A 17,162-nucleotide genomic window follows, 5' to 3' on the forward strand; every position below is an offset into this window, starting at 1 on the left:
TGCCTGCTTTTGTGCAGTGTACGTGAATTATACAGACAGATGGAACCACAGAGCTCAACACTTTCTTTGAAGCCCTGGCTCTCCGTAGTAATTATGATGTGGTCTTTTGGTAGCCTGGGGTTTTCTCTCTAATTGCCAAAGATGTGGTCGTACTCAGCTCTCTGTTTGTAGTTAAGTTTACACCAAATGGTCAGCCCAGATTCCTGATTTCTTATTGAGACCATTCATTGCCATGCACCAGAGGATTTAATCACTAGGTTTGAAACGATTAATAACAAACTTCACAAACTTGTATATGCGTTTTGTTGAAGAGATTTGTCACTTTGTGTCTGAGCTTTGTGTTCATATGACCTCTTTTCTTACGGCTTTCTTTCTGTTGTTATTTTGAGTAGTGAGTGAGTGTGTGTGTGTGTGGGGGTGTGTGTGTATGTGTGTGTTAAGAGAGAAAGAGAGAGGCACACATTCACGCAAATGCATACACACATACACGCAAGCGCGTGCGCACACACGCACGCAATACACACTCACCAGATCAATGTGACATTAGCCACTGTTGCGCCATGACTGTTTTGATTTTGGATTCCCACCGCGCTTCCATTACCTCGCTTTCTGATCGGCTGCACGCCACTGTCAACTAGCTGCGTGCTTGTTTGTCCTCACACGGTGTGCAGTCGGGCCAACATGTTGAAGATCCCTGATTGGAGGTCCGACGTCCTCCCGAGCGGTCAAGATCAGCCTGAGCACACCAGACACGTCAGGATTATCTGCTAAAATTCTTCGGAGCCATTACGAGAATCAGGGCCGACTTACAATTGTCGGCAGGGGAGATTCGGGGATAAAATCAACCCGATTATCCTACCGTGTGAACCGGGCTGGTAAACCATGGCTAGCCTACAGCTAAGTTGACATTTATATTTTCATGTTTAGTAGTCTGATTTTATATTCATTGGTAACATGTAGGTGGAATTAAAACCATAAAAAATTAAAGAGAGAGAGACATGCATTAAAAACAGAAGTTTGTAGCCTAAATATTTGAACAGTAGGCTTAGGTACATCTGATAAGATATTTTCATTAAAAGTAATCAATTTTAAAATTGCCCCCTGTTTTTGATGTTAGGACAAAAAACATCAAGATCTACTGGATGGGCTGTTGTACTTGTTTGTACTGTGAAGGTCATCTTGGTCTTTTTGTTAGTTACATGGTAACACTCATTATCATAGCCACAAGGTCTGCTTAATGAAAGGTGACTGTGGAATTGTCATGTCATGTCATCTTCCAAACCGCTTATCCTATATAGGGTCGCAGGGAGTTGCTGGAGCCTATCCCAGCCGTCAATGGGCGAAGGCAGACTACACCCCGAACTGGTCGCCAGCCAGTTGCAGGGCACACATAGACACTGTCACTGAGCGGGAATCGATCCCACGCTGCCCGCACACAACTCAGGCGTGTGTACCACTACACTATCAGCGGACATACTGTGGAATTGTGAAATAAGCAAAATATTTTCCTTTACTACGTTATCCTTATATTAATACGGAACAGTTTTGTTAATAATTTAGTGAAATTGACATTTTGAGGGTGCATGTATTTATATCACATTATGCAATTTACAGGTATAAGCAGAAATACCGTGTGAATCAATCTGTGCTGTTCGATGTCATTGAGTGCTGTAAGTAAGGGGAAAAGCCCACAAGAAATTTAATAAAACAACACAAATGGAGACATGTTTGCAAACACCAATACCAATGACATTGAGTAGTTAGTCTACAGAAAATGCTTAATTTTCTCTGCCCCGTTCAGTTAATGATAACTTCTGGTTCAATGTTAGGTTTAGGTTTTAGCAGATTTTCCGTATTTTTCTGACGGACAGCATTTGGTGACCTCACACTACAAGGCTATGATTGATTCACACTGGTTTTTGCCTGGCGGCACGGTGGTCGACTGGTTAGCACGTCCGCCTCACAGTTCAGAGGTCGTGGGTTCGATCCCGGCTCCGGACTCCCTGTGTGGAGTTTGCATGTTCTCCCCGTGCCTGCGTGGGTTTTCTCCGGGTACTCCGGTTTCCTCCCACATTCCAAAAACATGCATGGTAAGTTGATTGGATACTCTAAATTGCCCCTAGGTGTGATTGTGAGTGCGGATGTTTGTCTCTGTGTGCCCTGCGATTGGCTGGCAACCAGTTCAGGGTGTCCCCCGCCTACTGCCCAAAGACGGCTGGGATAAGCTGGACAAGCGACCCTTGTGAGGATAAGCGGTACGGATAATGAATGAATGAATGAATGCTTCACTTTGTTTGGTTCTGGTTCTGGGAACACACAAGAGGCCTGGCCCAGACGACCTAATGGGTCTGGATGCCTTATACTAATCCATCTTGCATGTACTCTGGTCCAAGACCATTTAGAGATTTTTAGACCAGCAACAAGATTTTAAAATCTATTCTTTGACTCACAGGAAGCCACTGTAGTGATTTGATAACAGGCGTGATGTGGTCCAGTTTCCTGGACTTTGGTGGCAGCGTTTTGGATCAGCTGCCTGACTGATTTTGAGACCTGTAAAGATACAGTACTCGAGTTTACTGAAAACAAAAGCACAGGCAAGTGTTTTCTGTGTCTTTTTGAATCAAATACATACGTTGAGCTATGTTTTTGAGGTGGTCATAGGCAGATTTAGTTATAGCTGTGGTTGTTGTTGTGGTTTCTAAAGTGGTTGTTCCAATTCAGCTCTGAGTCAATAATTACACCAAGATTTCTAGCTTTCAAACTGCTTAGGCTTTTTACTGCCATGATCGGAATGCGACGAAGCGAGAAGCTATGTTAACGGACCACGTTCTGTCGCCAGTGAATGCAAGCTATTATCTGCTGACAAAAGCACATCTGCGCCAACTGCCATTTATATGAAGGCAGAGTACAAGACCAGCTAAGCGAGCAGTGCAAGTCTATTGAAAATAATAATAATAATAATAATAATAAAAATACATTTGATTTATTCAGTGCTTTTTTGGACACTCAAAAGATGCATTACAAAATAAAGGACTAAATACTGGCATCAAAAACGTCAACAGACAACATAACATGAACAAAGAAAACAATGGAATTAAAAAATGTGTGTGGTGCAATGCATTTAATGAATGAAGTTATAAGGACATAAACCCTTGTCATATGTGTGTTTGCGTTACTAGTAGTTGAATATGTCGTATTTACTGTAACTGTCACATTTTTGCTGCTCTGCTTGGTTTTTTGTCATTTAACCAAACTGTGACTTTAGGTTGTGTGTAAGAAAAATAAAAAAAGACATCCACGTCAATTCCACAACGGGTGCAATGAAATAAGCACTGCTGGTGAAAAATAAGATGTTAAGTAGTTTTGAATGACCAGTCAACTTGAATGATCTAATCATTTGGAACATGTCATAATTAACCCATCAATGCCTAAAGCGCCTGGTGAAACATCTCTCTAAAACCTAAGGGCAACTTGAGAATCAACCTCTAAAACCTGATGTTTTCCAGAAATTCAACACTTGCAAAATAATTGATATCTCAGCCCTTGTAACAGATAGAAACAGACTTATAAAATAATTTGAGAGTTTAGACTTATTTACTCTTTCAATCAAAATTTTAAAATACAGTGTCAGTGCAAGAGAAGCATTATATTTAATAGGGATGTCACAATATCGTCAATATCATGATATTGCGATATTATAATTGCCACAATATATCATCGTCATCATATCTCGATATGAATAGCAGCTAATCTGTTTAAAAGCCCAAGTTGTTTTCCATTTGTGCAGTTCCAACACCCTCTGGTGGTTAGTTTATTAGTGCAGTTTCATTTGATTCAATTTTTTGCCACCTATTGTATAATGGATGGATAGATGTTGACGACCCACGCTAATTGCCAGATAAAGGAGAATATAACACATTTGAGTTCCTCCACAAATTGACCCAATTCACCATGTGTGCGTGAATTAGCAAGTACGTGTCTCAATATTAGGTATTCGGTCATTGTAGGTCATCTATTTCTTGTGAATGCTGTTATTATGTAAAAAAACCCTGAAAATTTGGATTTTTTTTTTATATCTTTTTCTTTTGTTTTTACAATATTGTGCTCTTTTATACAACATCGTGAGTGTTTAATATATTGCCAACCTCCCCACAATATCGTGATAATTACCGTATTGTGATGTTCATATCGTGATATTATCGCATCATGACATTTGGATATTGTGACATCCCTAATGTTTAATCAAGAAAAACGCCGAGTGGTAATTTCCATCCTCTATTCAGTTACAAAGCCGTCAATATCATGTCTCCAAACATATATCTTAACCATATATCCATATATCACTTATTTCAGAGCTCCTGCGATCATCTGCGTCCACTAGGGCTGCTCGATTATGACAAAAATATTAATCACAATTATTCTGGTAATCATTGAAATAACGATTATTCAAACGAATATTTATTTTTTGCTACAAAACAAGAACAGGTTTAATGTAAAATGTAAAATGTAAAAAATATTAAGACAATTCTTTGAAACTCTATAATAATTTAAGTTCGTTTTGGACCCAACAACATTTATTAAATTAATTATTTTAAAAAAAGTGAATGTGCAAATGTATAAATTAAAATATTTTTTCTTGTATAAACAAACGAGTTAACTTGCTATGCACTTATACATTGCCAAAGTAGCAAACTGCTTGGAGTAAAATGACAATTTTGACAGAATAACAGCCATGCTATTCATCTATACATTTAGACCTTTGTCTGGAGCCTTTTTTGTTATGTTTTTAAGGTAATATTTACACACAGTAAACAAAGTTTGCTTCTGATAAATTATAAATTTAGTATGCTGATTGGGTCAAACTAATTTAAATGTTGACTGTTACATACTAGTACGTAATCTATACAATACTTCTAAATTACAGTAGGCCACATATAAACTGTATTACAATATAATGACCAATAATATGTTTGCAAATTGCGTTTGAAGCAATTTGAAACAAAAATGAACACAAAAAAATTGACTTCATATTATTGACTACACAACAAATTTAACTTAAGTCACAGTAATAATGTTTAGCTTGGTTTCTATTTTTGTGCTAGTAAAAGTAGTGTCATGTCATGTCATGTCATGTCATCTTCCAAACCGCTCATCCTATACAGGGTCGCGGGGAATTGCTGGAGCCTATCCCAGCTGTCAATGGGCGAAGGCAGACTACACCCCGAACTGGTCGCCAGCCAGTCGCAGGGCACACATAGACACTGTCACTGAGCGGGAATCGATCCCACGCTGCCCGCACACAACTCAGGCGTGTGTACCACTACACTATCAGTGGACCTTAAAAGTAGTGTATATTTGCATAAGATATGTCATTTAAAATAAATCTCTTGTGCCGATTACTAAGTGGAGTCTGTGCCCTAAACATTTGGAAGCCTTGTCCGGGCAATAGATTCTGTTATCTTTTTGTGTCTCTCCGATGTTGATGTGTGGGGGTTGCTGCGTACAGTGTTTCAACGACTGAGATTTGCGTTGCGGACAACGCCAAATCTAACTCTGTGTTTTCTTGCTTTGGTGTATCATAACTAGGGATGTGCGCGACTAGTCGTTTAACTGTCTACGATTTATTAAACGTTTAGTATTTTACTAGTCGGTTAAACGCTGCATTAAGAATCACGCATCTTGTTCTCTGTCAACAAGCTGAGCACCAAGAGAGAGAATTGTTTAAACTGGTTAAACTTTGAATTCAATATGTATTAAAGTTTTCTTGCTTATAGACTAGTCGACTAATCGCAAATACAATTTTAGACTAGTCGGCGGGCAAATTAGTCAAAATTCCCATCTCTAATCATAACATCATCGTAAACCAAACGATGGTTGAATAGATTTGTTGTGTTGCATGTGGATGCAGAGACAACTTGCACTTTATACGTCTTTGCTCGCTGTCTTCCACGGCTAACCCAAAATTTAACCAAATAAGCGATTTCGACTTGCCTTGCTTGCTTACAAGTCGTTCCTATGGCGGGTCTTGTGCCATTTTTAGGTCTGTTACTCTGTTAAAACGTTGAGTAGGAGCATGTGCAGTGTGACTTGCGGGGTGCGGGCTGGATGGCTGGTTGGCTAGTTAGCTAGCTAGCTAGCTTGGAGAGGCCGGCGCGGCGGAGTAACCCGTGTGCGCATGCCTCAAAACAACTCAAAATTTGTGTTAATTATCGTTTTGTAATTTTGTAATCGTGGAGTGTAATAATCGAAATCCTAAATGAATTTCGATTAATTGCACAGCCCTTGCCCAGTCCACCATGACTGCTGCTCGAAAAAATTCCAGGGCATCCTACGATGGCTCACGACGCAGTCGCGTGTATATTGTGATTTCACTGGCTGAGAGAGCGAGAATTGGTTAATAAAAAGAAAATTATGTATACTGTACAACCGGCTCTAAAGGTAGAAAGACTCAACGGCGCTCCCAGCTCTAGTGGTACAAACACTGTTGTATGCTTCCGGCCTAAATGGGTTAATGATGTCATGTCATGTCATCTTCCAAACCGCTTATCCCATACAGGGTCGCGGGGAATTGCTGGAGCCTATCCCAGCTGTCAATGGGCGAAGGCAGACTACACCCCGAACTGGTCGCCAGCCAGTCACAGGGCACACATAGACACTGTCACTGAGCGGGAATCGATCCCACGCTGCCCGCACACAACTCAGGCGTGTGTACCACTACACTATCAGTGGACTGGGTTAATGATGATAATCATATTGATATTCTGTTAATTAGCTAAATAGACACATTAAAATCCTGCAATTGTTGTAAATTGTTGTATTAAGAATACTTGAAGGTAAGATCATTTATTGGCCTGGCCCTCGAAATTAGTACTGGTGTTGGGCCACCCTTAGTGAACTTCAAGTGGCCTGACACAGACACGTGATGGCAGGAACTGTTCTGGAAAACTTCCTTCTCCTTTAAATTACAGACACTTGAACTGACAAAACTTTTTTTCTTGGAAAGGTCAGAAGTATTTTCCTTAAAACCCAGACCCAGATGATTGAACGCAGGCAAGATGGACGGAGAGTTGTAGGTGGTGTTAGTTGTGGCTGGGAGTTAGCTGGATGACAACCTTAACAAGTCTGTTCATTTGGTCAGTGTACTCCAGCAGCGAGGAGGAGTAGGACAGGATAGATGGTGAACTGGGCAGGAATGGGTTTGGTTGGAGTGAATCCTCAAAGGCAGTTTCATCTGGTGGGAGTGGTTAGTCCTCACATGTTTCAGGATCTCTTCGTTTTGTTTGGATTTCCCTTGTATCTTGACCTTGGTAGGGCGAAGAAATTAGGTTGGAGATGAAAAGTTTTACTCCTGACTTGTTAAGGGAAACTCCATCTCCCTTAAAAAGTTGTCTGTGGTCCCAGAAATAGTTTAAATTGTCAATGAAATGCAGTGAATGAATGTGACAAGCAGTTGAAAGCCATGTCTTCAGTGCCAGTAGTTGGCCGAATCTTTCAGCTCCTCTGACTGATGGTAGAGGCCCAGTGATTAAAAACGTCACCTTTCAGTGAGCTCACTGTGTGTAGCAAATAGCTGAAGTCCCGTTTGAGTATGTCAAACTGCTGCTTCATAATGTCCACTTGCTCCTGTGTGCACGACGATGGTTTCCAAAGTTGTATTTGTTGTAACAATACCCATGATCCTCAGTCACATCAGAAACCTTATCGTTGGGTAAACGCAGCACTTTGGTGTTGTCGCTTTACATGCTTATCACATCTTTTATGGCAGTGTCACCCACAATTAGCATTAACCTTCTCTGTAGCCTCCAAGCTTCTGATTTCCTTTCAGATATTACCCTTCTCTGCGAGTGTGAGAAATTGTCCATGTCGTCAGATGGAGATCCAGGGTCCTGCAACAGTGGAGAAAATTTATTTTGCTGCCCCCCCTCCCCTTTAGCAGTTACTCATGCACAAGCGTGGAGGAGGATGATAAGGCTGAAAACTCGCTTACAAGCACGTAAGGCCGCGCTAATAATAAAAACTGATCAGACTCGGTACGCAAGTGGACCGAACCGAACATGCCCTGTGTGCTATGTGTGTGTGTGTGTGTATATATATATATATATATATATATATATATATATATATATATATATATATATATATATATTAGGGGTGGAAATCTATGGGTACCTCATGATCCGATTCCGATTCTTACGATTCGATTCGATTCCGAACACACATCTAAAACACTGGTACCTTTTTTTTTTGTTGAAACAATTGCATAACTCAAGGAAGAGTAAGGATTTATAGTTCACTCTTTGACTTTTACTAAAGTAGCAAGGCAACATTGTATACGTGTGTCAACACAAATTTCAAATAGTGCCAATGGCAGCATTTGTTGTAACAAATGTCTGTAACTTCTCCTATAACCAAAAAATTATCAAAACATATTTAAACTTAATCTGATTCAGCGTAACCTGTATTTTAATACTTTAAGTGCAATATGCGTCATCAGATTGACATTACTGTCTAACTTATCAATGAACGTTGCTTTTATTTAACCTAATGTAGCACCTGATGTAGTATATTTTATTTTAAATGATATTGCAATTTGCCCTGCGATTGGCTGGCAACTAGTTCAGGGTGTACCACGCCTACTGCCCGAAGACAGCACCCCCGCGACCCTCGTGAGGATAAAGCGGTTTAGATAATGGATGGATGGATGATATTTCAATTGGTGACCTTTATTTCACATGTAGTTTATGTTGGACGTGCTATTGTGCATTATAGCAGAGGGCAGTGTTGAACATTGTGTGAAAAATGACTGTTGGAGAAGTGAACCAGAGAGCAAGAATGTCCCCGGACAGACAAAAACAAAAGAGGATGTGACTGAAGAAAGAAAAAGGTGTGCGGTGCTGTAGCGATATGGCTGTTAGAAGTACTGTACTGTGTATTTCCTCTGTTAACAGCAATAAAGGTTCAAGCTCGTTCCACAGCTTACTGTGAGTGGTGTAACACTATACATTAAGAACTGAGAAATTGCCATCAAACAGAACAGCTTTATTATTTGAAAAATAAAGCAGCATATTTTATAACAATAAATAACAGACTTTAAACTTTAAAGAGACACTGGGATGAGCTTAACATTGGCACTTATATAATAGGTTTGCATGTAAAAAATGACATCAGTACCAAAGTGTCCCCCCCCAAAAGATTCTGTAGTGATTTACGACAAACTTCCTCGCACCCTTTTGGGGCGAGGCTTATGTTATGTTTTCGGTCTCAGCGGCCTAGTCACGCGAGGAAGGCATGCGTGATAATATTGCTCGCTTTGCCAGTTCTGTTGTCAGAAATGGCGACCGATCGCCACCAAAATGCAAATGCACATTGCTACTCTTGTCCACTTCAACCTGTGAAAGTACAAGTGTTCATCACAATAATTTGGATTTGTTGACATAAAACGTAATGTCGTCGTGATCACCTCCACAAAATCAAAAATACCGTGGCGATTGCTCCTCCACTTTCACAAGCTGAAGCAGACAAGAGCATGAATGCGCACACAAACCCCGACTGGTTATATTTTTCGGACATAAGATAAGACAAGAATGCCTTTATTGATCCCACAGTGGGTAAATTTTCATTGTTACAGCAGCAAAGGTACAGGTCACACAGGGACGGCGGCATAATGTAGCCATTAATGTATAACATTGACGGCAAACATTCGGGATCAAACCTATGTAAATATACGCAGTAACGTGTATATACACATGTATATACACACCAACATACATCTACATAAAAAGTATGAGGAACACTCATTTTGGCCTGTAGATAGTACAGAGGAAAAATACTCTAAGTGACAGTGCTGCAGTGCTGTAGTGAAATGTAAGGAACAGCATTGGATAAAAATAAAACTAGACTAACAGTAGTGGGGAATGTTGAGTATTGCACGGTATTACAGTAGTGGGGAATATTGGGTATTGCACGATATGAGCTCAGGTGCAGGACTGCACAATTGCACTAATGGCCGCCTGTTTGAAGAGACTACACAATGTTCTTATGAAAGAGTCTGACAGCAGCAGGCAAGAAGGAACGGCGGAATCTCTCCTTTGCACAGCGAGGGTGTAACAGTCTGTCACTGAATGTGCTGTGGAGTGCTGTTAGGGTACCCTGGAAGGGGTGGTCCGGGTTGCCCAGCATTGATGACAGCTTGGCCAACATCCTCCTGTCCCCCACCGAGTCCACAGAGTCCAGGGAGCAGCCCAGGACAGAGCCGGCCCTCCTGACCAGTTTGTCCAGCCGCTTCTTGTCCCGGGCCGAGACGCTGCCTGCCCAGGTGACCACTCCCTGGAAGATGACCGATGCAACCACCGAGTCATAAAAGTTCCTGAGGAGTGTCCCCTGAACCCCAAAAGACCTCAGTCTCCTGAGTAGGAACTCCTGACTCTTCCTATAGAGGGCGTCTGTGTTGTCGCACCAGTCCAGTTGTTCAGGTGAACACCCAGGTACTTGTAAGTTGAGACTCTCTCAACATCTGTTCCCCGAATATTCACTGGTGCAGGTGAAGAGTGCTGGCGCCTACCGAAATCCACCACCATTTCTTTGTATTTCCCCGCATTGATCAGGAGGCGGTTCTGCTGGCACCAGTACACAAAACCCTGAGTAAGTTCTCTGTACTCCCGATCATCTCCGCCTGTGATGAGGCCGACAATCGCAGAGTCGTCAGAGAACTTCTGCAGGTGACAGGTAGGGGTGTTGTAGTTGAAGTCCGAGGTGTAGAGGGTGAACAGGAAGGGAGCCAAGACAGTTCCCTGTGGGGCCCCCGTGCTACAGAGGAGCACGTCAGACACACAGTCCTGTGTCCTCACATACTGTGGCCGGTTTGTGAGGTAGTCCTGGATCCATGTGGTGAGGTGTTGGACCACCCCCGCCCGCTCCAGCTTGTCTCCCAGTAGGGTGGGCTGGATGGTGTTGAAAGCACTGGAGAAATCAAAGAACATGATCCTCACAGTGCTCCCCGCCTTCTCCAGGTGGGAGAGTGAAGTGTGGAGGAGGTAGATGATGGCATCATCCACACTGATGCCAGGCTGATATGCGAACTGGAGTGGGTCCATTGAGGAGCTCACCAGGGGGCGCAGGTGGACAAGGACCAGTCTCTCCAGGGTCTTCATCAGGTGAGACGTCAGCGCCACTGGTCTGAAGCTGTTGAGCTCCTTCGGGTGGGGGGTCTTTGGCACCGGGACCAGGCAGGATGTTTTCCATAGCTGGGGGGCCCTGCCCAGCTTCAGGCTCAGGTTGAACATGTGCTGGACAATTCCACACAGCTGGTCTGCGCAGAATTTAAGGAGCTGGGGGCTGATGCCATCTGGACCCGCTGCCTTCCTCGCCTTCATCTTCTTCAGCTGGTTCCTCACCTGAGATGTTGTGAAGGCCAAGGCTGGGCAGGAGGGAGTGGTGGCTATCTGGTGTAGCTGGGAGCTGGAGACTGTGGAGAAAAGGGGGGAGGGGGTGACACGCCCAGCAGGAGGAGTAGGTGGAGGCTGCAGCAGGAGAGACTGAGTGGAGGCAGGCGTCTGATCGAACCTATTGAAAAAGAGGTTCAGCTCATTTGCCCACTGCAGGTCCCCCCCAGTCCGGGTCTTGGGTTGTCCGTGGCCTGAGATGGTCTTCAGGCCCCTCCAGACTCCCCTGGCGTTATTCTGCAGCAGCTGCTCCTCCATCCTCTTCCTGCTACGCTAAACTCGTGTCAACTGTCAGGAGGGAGACCGCGGCTTGCAGCAGCAGCAGCAGGCAGATTGGAGCCCTCCTCTTCCCTCCTCGGCTAAAGGTAGGATTGGGATGGCTAATAGCAACAACTAGCTTCAGGCCGTTAAAACAAAAGGCGTTAGCACAACAACATTAGCTCCTTACTGTCCGCCCAGCGTGTGGAGGTGAAGATGAGCCTGTGTCTGCATGTCGCCTCCCAAGCAGTCGCGTGCCGTGTCCCTGTTTGCTTGCTTGCAGCCGCCACCTTCTGCCTGAGTGAAGCGGTGTGAGAGTGACGAAAGCCCTCATCGCACAGCGAACAAAAAGTTCCAGCGAGGCTGACTGCACAGCCGAGTGTTGCCGCATTGGAACGTGCCATTTCGGCTGTTACCTTCCAAATTGGATGGCGCATTGTAAGTAAAAAAACGGGACAAATTAAATGTGCACGTCTATACTCATTCCCACTTCAGTCTCTGTAAATATCTTGACTGGTGTTTAATGCCTCACCTGTCCTAACCGTGATCAGCAAAGAAGCTTTTTTTTTTTTTTCAAGCAAAGAAGCAGTGTTTTTTTTTTCTTTTTTTTTCTTTTTTCAAGCAATGTGTGTGTGCGCCCGTCCCAGCCTAAATCTATGTAGCTCTGCTGACTTCCACATTTCCTCATTCTCATATAAATCAGCCACGGAGAGGTTAATCCTTTTGAAGTTGTTGAAGTGGGCATTAGTAGGGATGTCCACATAAATTTTGGTGCCAATTGATCACCGTTTTTGGACGTTATAAGGAATAAAAGTACAATGATTTCCAATGGAGAGTTTCGAATCGGTTCCTCGCGTGACTCCTGCCGAACAAGGATAGAACGGTAGGGGGCGTGGCCATTGTCCTGATTAACAAGGGGCGTTATTCATGGAGTTACTTATTTCCTAATTCCTCAAAATAGAAAATGGCAACTCTTTTCATTTTCATGATCAAAAAATATATAAAATGAACTTGTTAGTGAAAACATGGCCATCCTTGCCCCATCATCCCTTTCAACAAACTGTTAATCTTTCAAAAGGTGTGCATTTCTAGGTTTTTGTGTGAAGAAAGAAGTAATTTACATGCTCTGGTGTTATTTTACTGCGCGACGGGAATTTTATATACAGCGTCACTGTCTGCATCGGGGCTGCGAAAGCCCCTTCCTTCCACAACCGATTTGGGCGCAAATCTGATGCAATGTACTCTGCAATGGATTTGGTAATTTTTCTTACTCTTTCGGAGTTTGGTGGGAGGGTTGCGAGAGCACCTGACAGAGTAAGTCGGCTGTTATCATCTCCGATGGGTTGCAGTACTCAACTGGTAACGTGTCATCTTTGTTGGGTTCCCGAAATATTTTTATCAACGTCTCACACTTAATGTCTCCAAACCGATGATTTTAACGAGGATTCCAATGTTTTGAAATCCTGTGTGAGTGTGTGACGTCATTACGGTGTGCGTCTAATGCTGTGTTCGTCATGGAAAATCTACTCCCGCACAACTTAGACAGACACGCTTTGGAACCTTAACATGGCACTGTTTGATTTCATGTGAATCAGTACTCAGTTCTACCGACCCAAATCGGTCCATACCCAAAACACTACCGTCTTCAGTAACCATCCCTAATCTGGCTACAGAGCCATTTGTTCTGCAAAACACTAAATTGGGTATTACGATAATTACAATTTCAAACTCTAATACTATTGTATCACTTTTTAACGGTAAACTGTGAACCATTTCATCTCTTCAGTTTCTGACAGCCCAATCAAAATAAGAGTTTTGTCTCACCCCCTACTAGACTCTTGCTCCACACCTCACTAATATTTGAAAATGGCGCTCAAAGGGGGCATTGCCTGGAGGACCATTAGGCTTGCGAGGGGGGAGAGAGTTCGGCGTGATCTGCTCTAAACGATACTACCTAAATAAACTACCACCTAAATAATTTGTATACTATGACAAGGTATGCTAAATAAACTAACCAAATGCTATGGTAATAAATCACACACCTGACAATTGATATAAAGATGTTCATAAATGCTACTATTCCATCTCCTATTTGCTACGGAGGCGTGTACAAGACTGAGCTGCTTGTATACTAGGGGTGGGAATCTATGTGTACTTCTCAATTCGATCCGATTCTGATTCTGAGGCTCACGATTCTATTCAATTCAGAGTCAGAGGCCTATGATTCGATACGATGCCGATGCATCACTACATTGGCTTACATTTTATATTCCATGTAAACCTTACTATATCTTTTTGAAAAAAACTCAAGGAAGAGCAAGGATTTGTATTTCACACTTTGACTGTGTCTGCTCCTAAGAGGTTTTCTTGTTCCACCATCTTGTCACGCATTAGCTTAGCCTAGCACAGACGTCTGACGTACAAGCACACGTAATCGCTTGCGCATGCTTTTAGATTTTTATTTAAACTTGAATGATTTAGAATCTTTTTAATATGCCGAACAATGCATCAAAAAACGATATACGATATATACTACGATATAGTTCCCACCCCTATTGCATACCCCACGGTGGCAGAGTGACTGCATCAAGATTCCAGATGTGACATCAGGTCAAATTAGAGAACAGAAATCCAAATTCACATGCAGTGCAGTGTTTAACCTGAAGATGGCTCCACACAGATGGACTTTGCCCCCAAATTCAAGATTTCAACAAACATACATAAGCTTGTCAGAATAATGACCAGGACACTTAGACAGCATTAGTAGACACCTGTTTATACAGTTTATCAGCAAATGATTTGGGGGTGAGTACCACTTTAAAACTAAGCTGCATTTGTGTGGAAATGCTCAGTGACTGTATTAATTCCCTTTTCCACACTGAGATGCAGACACGACTAGATTTGTGAGGCTGTAAAATGTTAAATTGCCTCCCTGCTTTTGTTGACATTGCCTACACAGCACCCTGGATGCTTAATCACAGGCTAGAATAGTTGAGAGAATAAGGTTTGTTTCATTAAAACAGTACTGTTAGATACCATTTGTCTGATTAATAAGAAATTAATCAATGTAATTTTTCCCTTTTAGGTATTTGTGGAATGCTACAAAATCCCCATAAGACCACCCCAAACATCTTCCACAATCTGGACTATTGAATACAGGTTTGACTTGCTTTGATACATACTGACATCGTCAGTGTTGACTCTATCATGGTGTTTTGGAGACTGATTTAAGGTCATCGGGATAAACTGATTCCTTTTGCCTGTATGGATATTTGGCAGCATCAACATTGATGTTGTTGAGGAAGTCTCAACAGGCCTAGGATGCCAGAATGCCCATATTCCAGGACAATGCCCTCAGCATCCTTTCACTTCTCAAGGAATGGCTTGGAGCTCATGCCGAAAGATCACACCAGAAGGACAACTTGAAACTGGAAACTGCAATCTGTGTCAGTGAGGTACTTAGCCTCCTTTTGCAGTTTGTTGATAGTATTTTCCAATTTTCCATTTTCCTACTCTCTCCTGCATGCCAAATTTAGTATGTCCTATATGACTATGGTTAAGCCTCCAATTGCCTTCAAATGTTTGATACTTGACATCAATGTGATCGTTGCAATTTAAATGTAAAATTTACATGTCAGATAGTGTATGTTGTTTGTTATCTAAGTAGCCCATTAAATAATAATAACAACAAACAATCTTTTATTGAGAAATGTGCACCTGAAGTTCACACTGATTGAACTTCAGTTTTAAAGAGATATTGTTTGAATGAATGTGTGAGATATTTTTCCCTGTTGGTGTTATCTGTCATTAACAGGGGTGCACATAAACATTGCACAGGTGCACATGCTTATTGTAAATAGTCTTGTGCGGCGGTGGGCATAATGTCAGACTGACAGACCGGTTCGTCAGTCCGTCACTGGCGGATGCCCGTTTTGCTGACGATTGACAAATGACGGGACAACTTTTAAAAATGACGGATTGACGAATGACAGAAGTGGGTTTTCATCCGTCAGTGTAATCGTGGTCCCTCACTGGCGGACGCCCATTTTTCTGACATTTTTTTCGGGGACCGACTGACGGGCCAACAGACTTCTGACGGACTAATTGACGTAGTAAACTGACGAACTGACGAGTAAAATTCAGTTCGTCATGAAAAATGAATGAATGAATGACCTACGGGTACTCTGTCCGCTGACAGATAACGAATGACGGACCAGCAAAATTTCGTAAAATGCCCACCTCTGGTCATGTGCGCTCCAGATTTGATTGGCTCAGTGCACTTTTGCGTTCCAAGAATATTGCAGACATCTATGATTCCAGCTCAGTAGTGGTACAACGGATCATCTTTGATCCGTGATCCGTACGGATCAAGCACCACGGTTTGGGCCGGGCACGAGCCGCGGAATGTTTGGGGGGATAAAAATGTGTGTTCACATTAACTCATTAAGGACGGGAGTGCATAACCGCGTTTCTACTACTAGAGCGGGAGCGCTGTTGCGTCTTTCTACCCTTAAAGCCGGGAGAGCGTACACATCATTTTCTTTTTATTATTTAATTATCGGTCTCTTAACCAATGAAATGCATCAGAATATACATGTGACGGTGTCGTAAGCCCACACAGGATGTTCCGGAATTCTTGCGAATTCCCTCCCCTAGTATACAAGCAGCTCAGTCTTGCGTCATAATGGCAGTCGCCTGTCGATCACGGGAGCTTGGAAATGAGTAACGGCAGTGATATAGACAACGCGCTTGTGGACTTTGAACCGGTAGAACCAGTCCAATGTGATATATAGTTAAGATATATTTTTGTAGACAATGACATTATTATTATTATTATTATTATTATTATTATAATAGAGGATGTAATTACTCGATTTTTTTACATTAAAAATAGTGCTCCTCTTGCACTGACACTTTATTTTCACATCTTCCATTGAAACAATAAAGATGAACAAACTCGGCCCTGTGTGCAAGACACATGTGTAACTGTCTAAGTTCTCAAAATCTTTTGGAATTATGTTTCTGTCTGCTACAGGGGCTGAGATATTAATTATTTTGTAGATGTTGAATTTGTGGGAAAACCAGGTTTTTTAGGGTAATTCAAAGACGACAAAGACGACCTTAGGTTTTGGGGAGATGTTGAGCCAGGCGCTTTAGGCTATAATGGGTTAATGCAACTTGATTAGTCCGCATTCACTGTAATAGCAGGAGAAGAAGTTGCAAACCCTCAAGGATAAAGTAAGTTGCATCTATGGGAGGTGAAACAAGTCCTCAAATGAATGATCCAGGATTTTTTTTCTGTCTCTTGTCCCTACACTGTCATTCAGACAGACATGTCAAAGAACTTGCAAACATACTCAAAGAATCCTCTGTAAAGGATAACTTCAAAATGAAGCTTACCAAATAATACAGTGAGTCATTGATGCCAATGCAAATTGCCTCAGTACAATAGCCTCTATGAAG

General features: G+C 42.3%; 1 protein-coding gene across 11 annotated transcripts in view; it reads left to right on the top strand.

The window, feature by feature from the left end:
• Positions 1-17,162, top strand: part of pdzd2 (PDZ domain containing 2) — a 139,615-nt gene that overhangs the window by 16,123 nt on the left and 106,330 nt on the right. For 8 of the 11 annotated variants that reach the window (XR_015086731.1, XM_086030041.1, XM_086030046.1 and 5 more), the window contains exons 2-3: positions 14,785-14,858; positions 14,979-15,154. Coding sequence is in view for 9 of the 11 variants with exons in the window: in XM_086030041.1 (XP_085886167.1) it covers positions 15,029-15,154 (126 nt within the window). In the remaining 2 variants the exon portion in view is untranslated. Of the gene's footprint in view, positions 1-11,600; positions 11,807-11,982; positions 12,138-14,784; positions 14,859-14,978; positions 15,155-17,162 lie in introns of all 11 variants that reach the window. The other 3 variants (XM_086030042.1, XM_086030043.1, XM_086030048.1) reach the window with 3 other exon arrangements.

Source organism: Filicampus tigris, chromosome 5 (assembly GCF_054856515.1).
Source record: "Filicampus tigris isolate MCC_2025a chromosome 5, RoL_Ftig_1.0, whole genome shotgun sequence".
NCBI lineage: Eukaryota > Metazoa > Chordata > Actinopteri > Syngnathiformes > Syngnathidae > Filicampus > Filicampus tigris.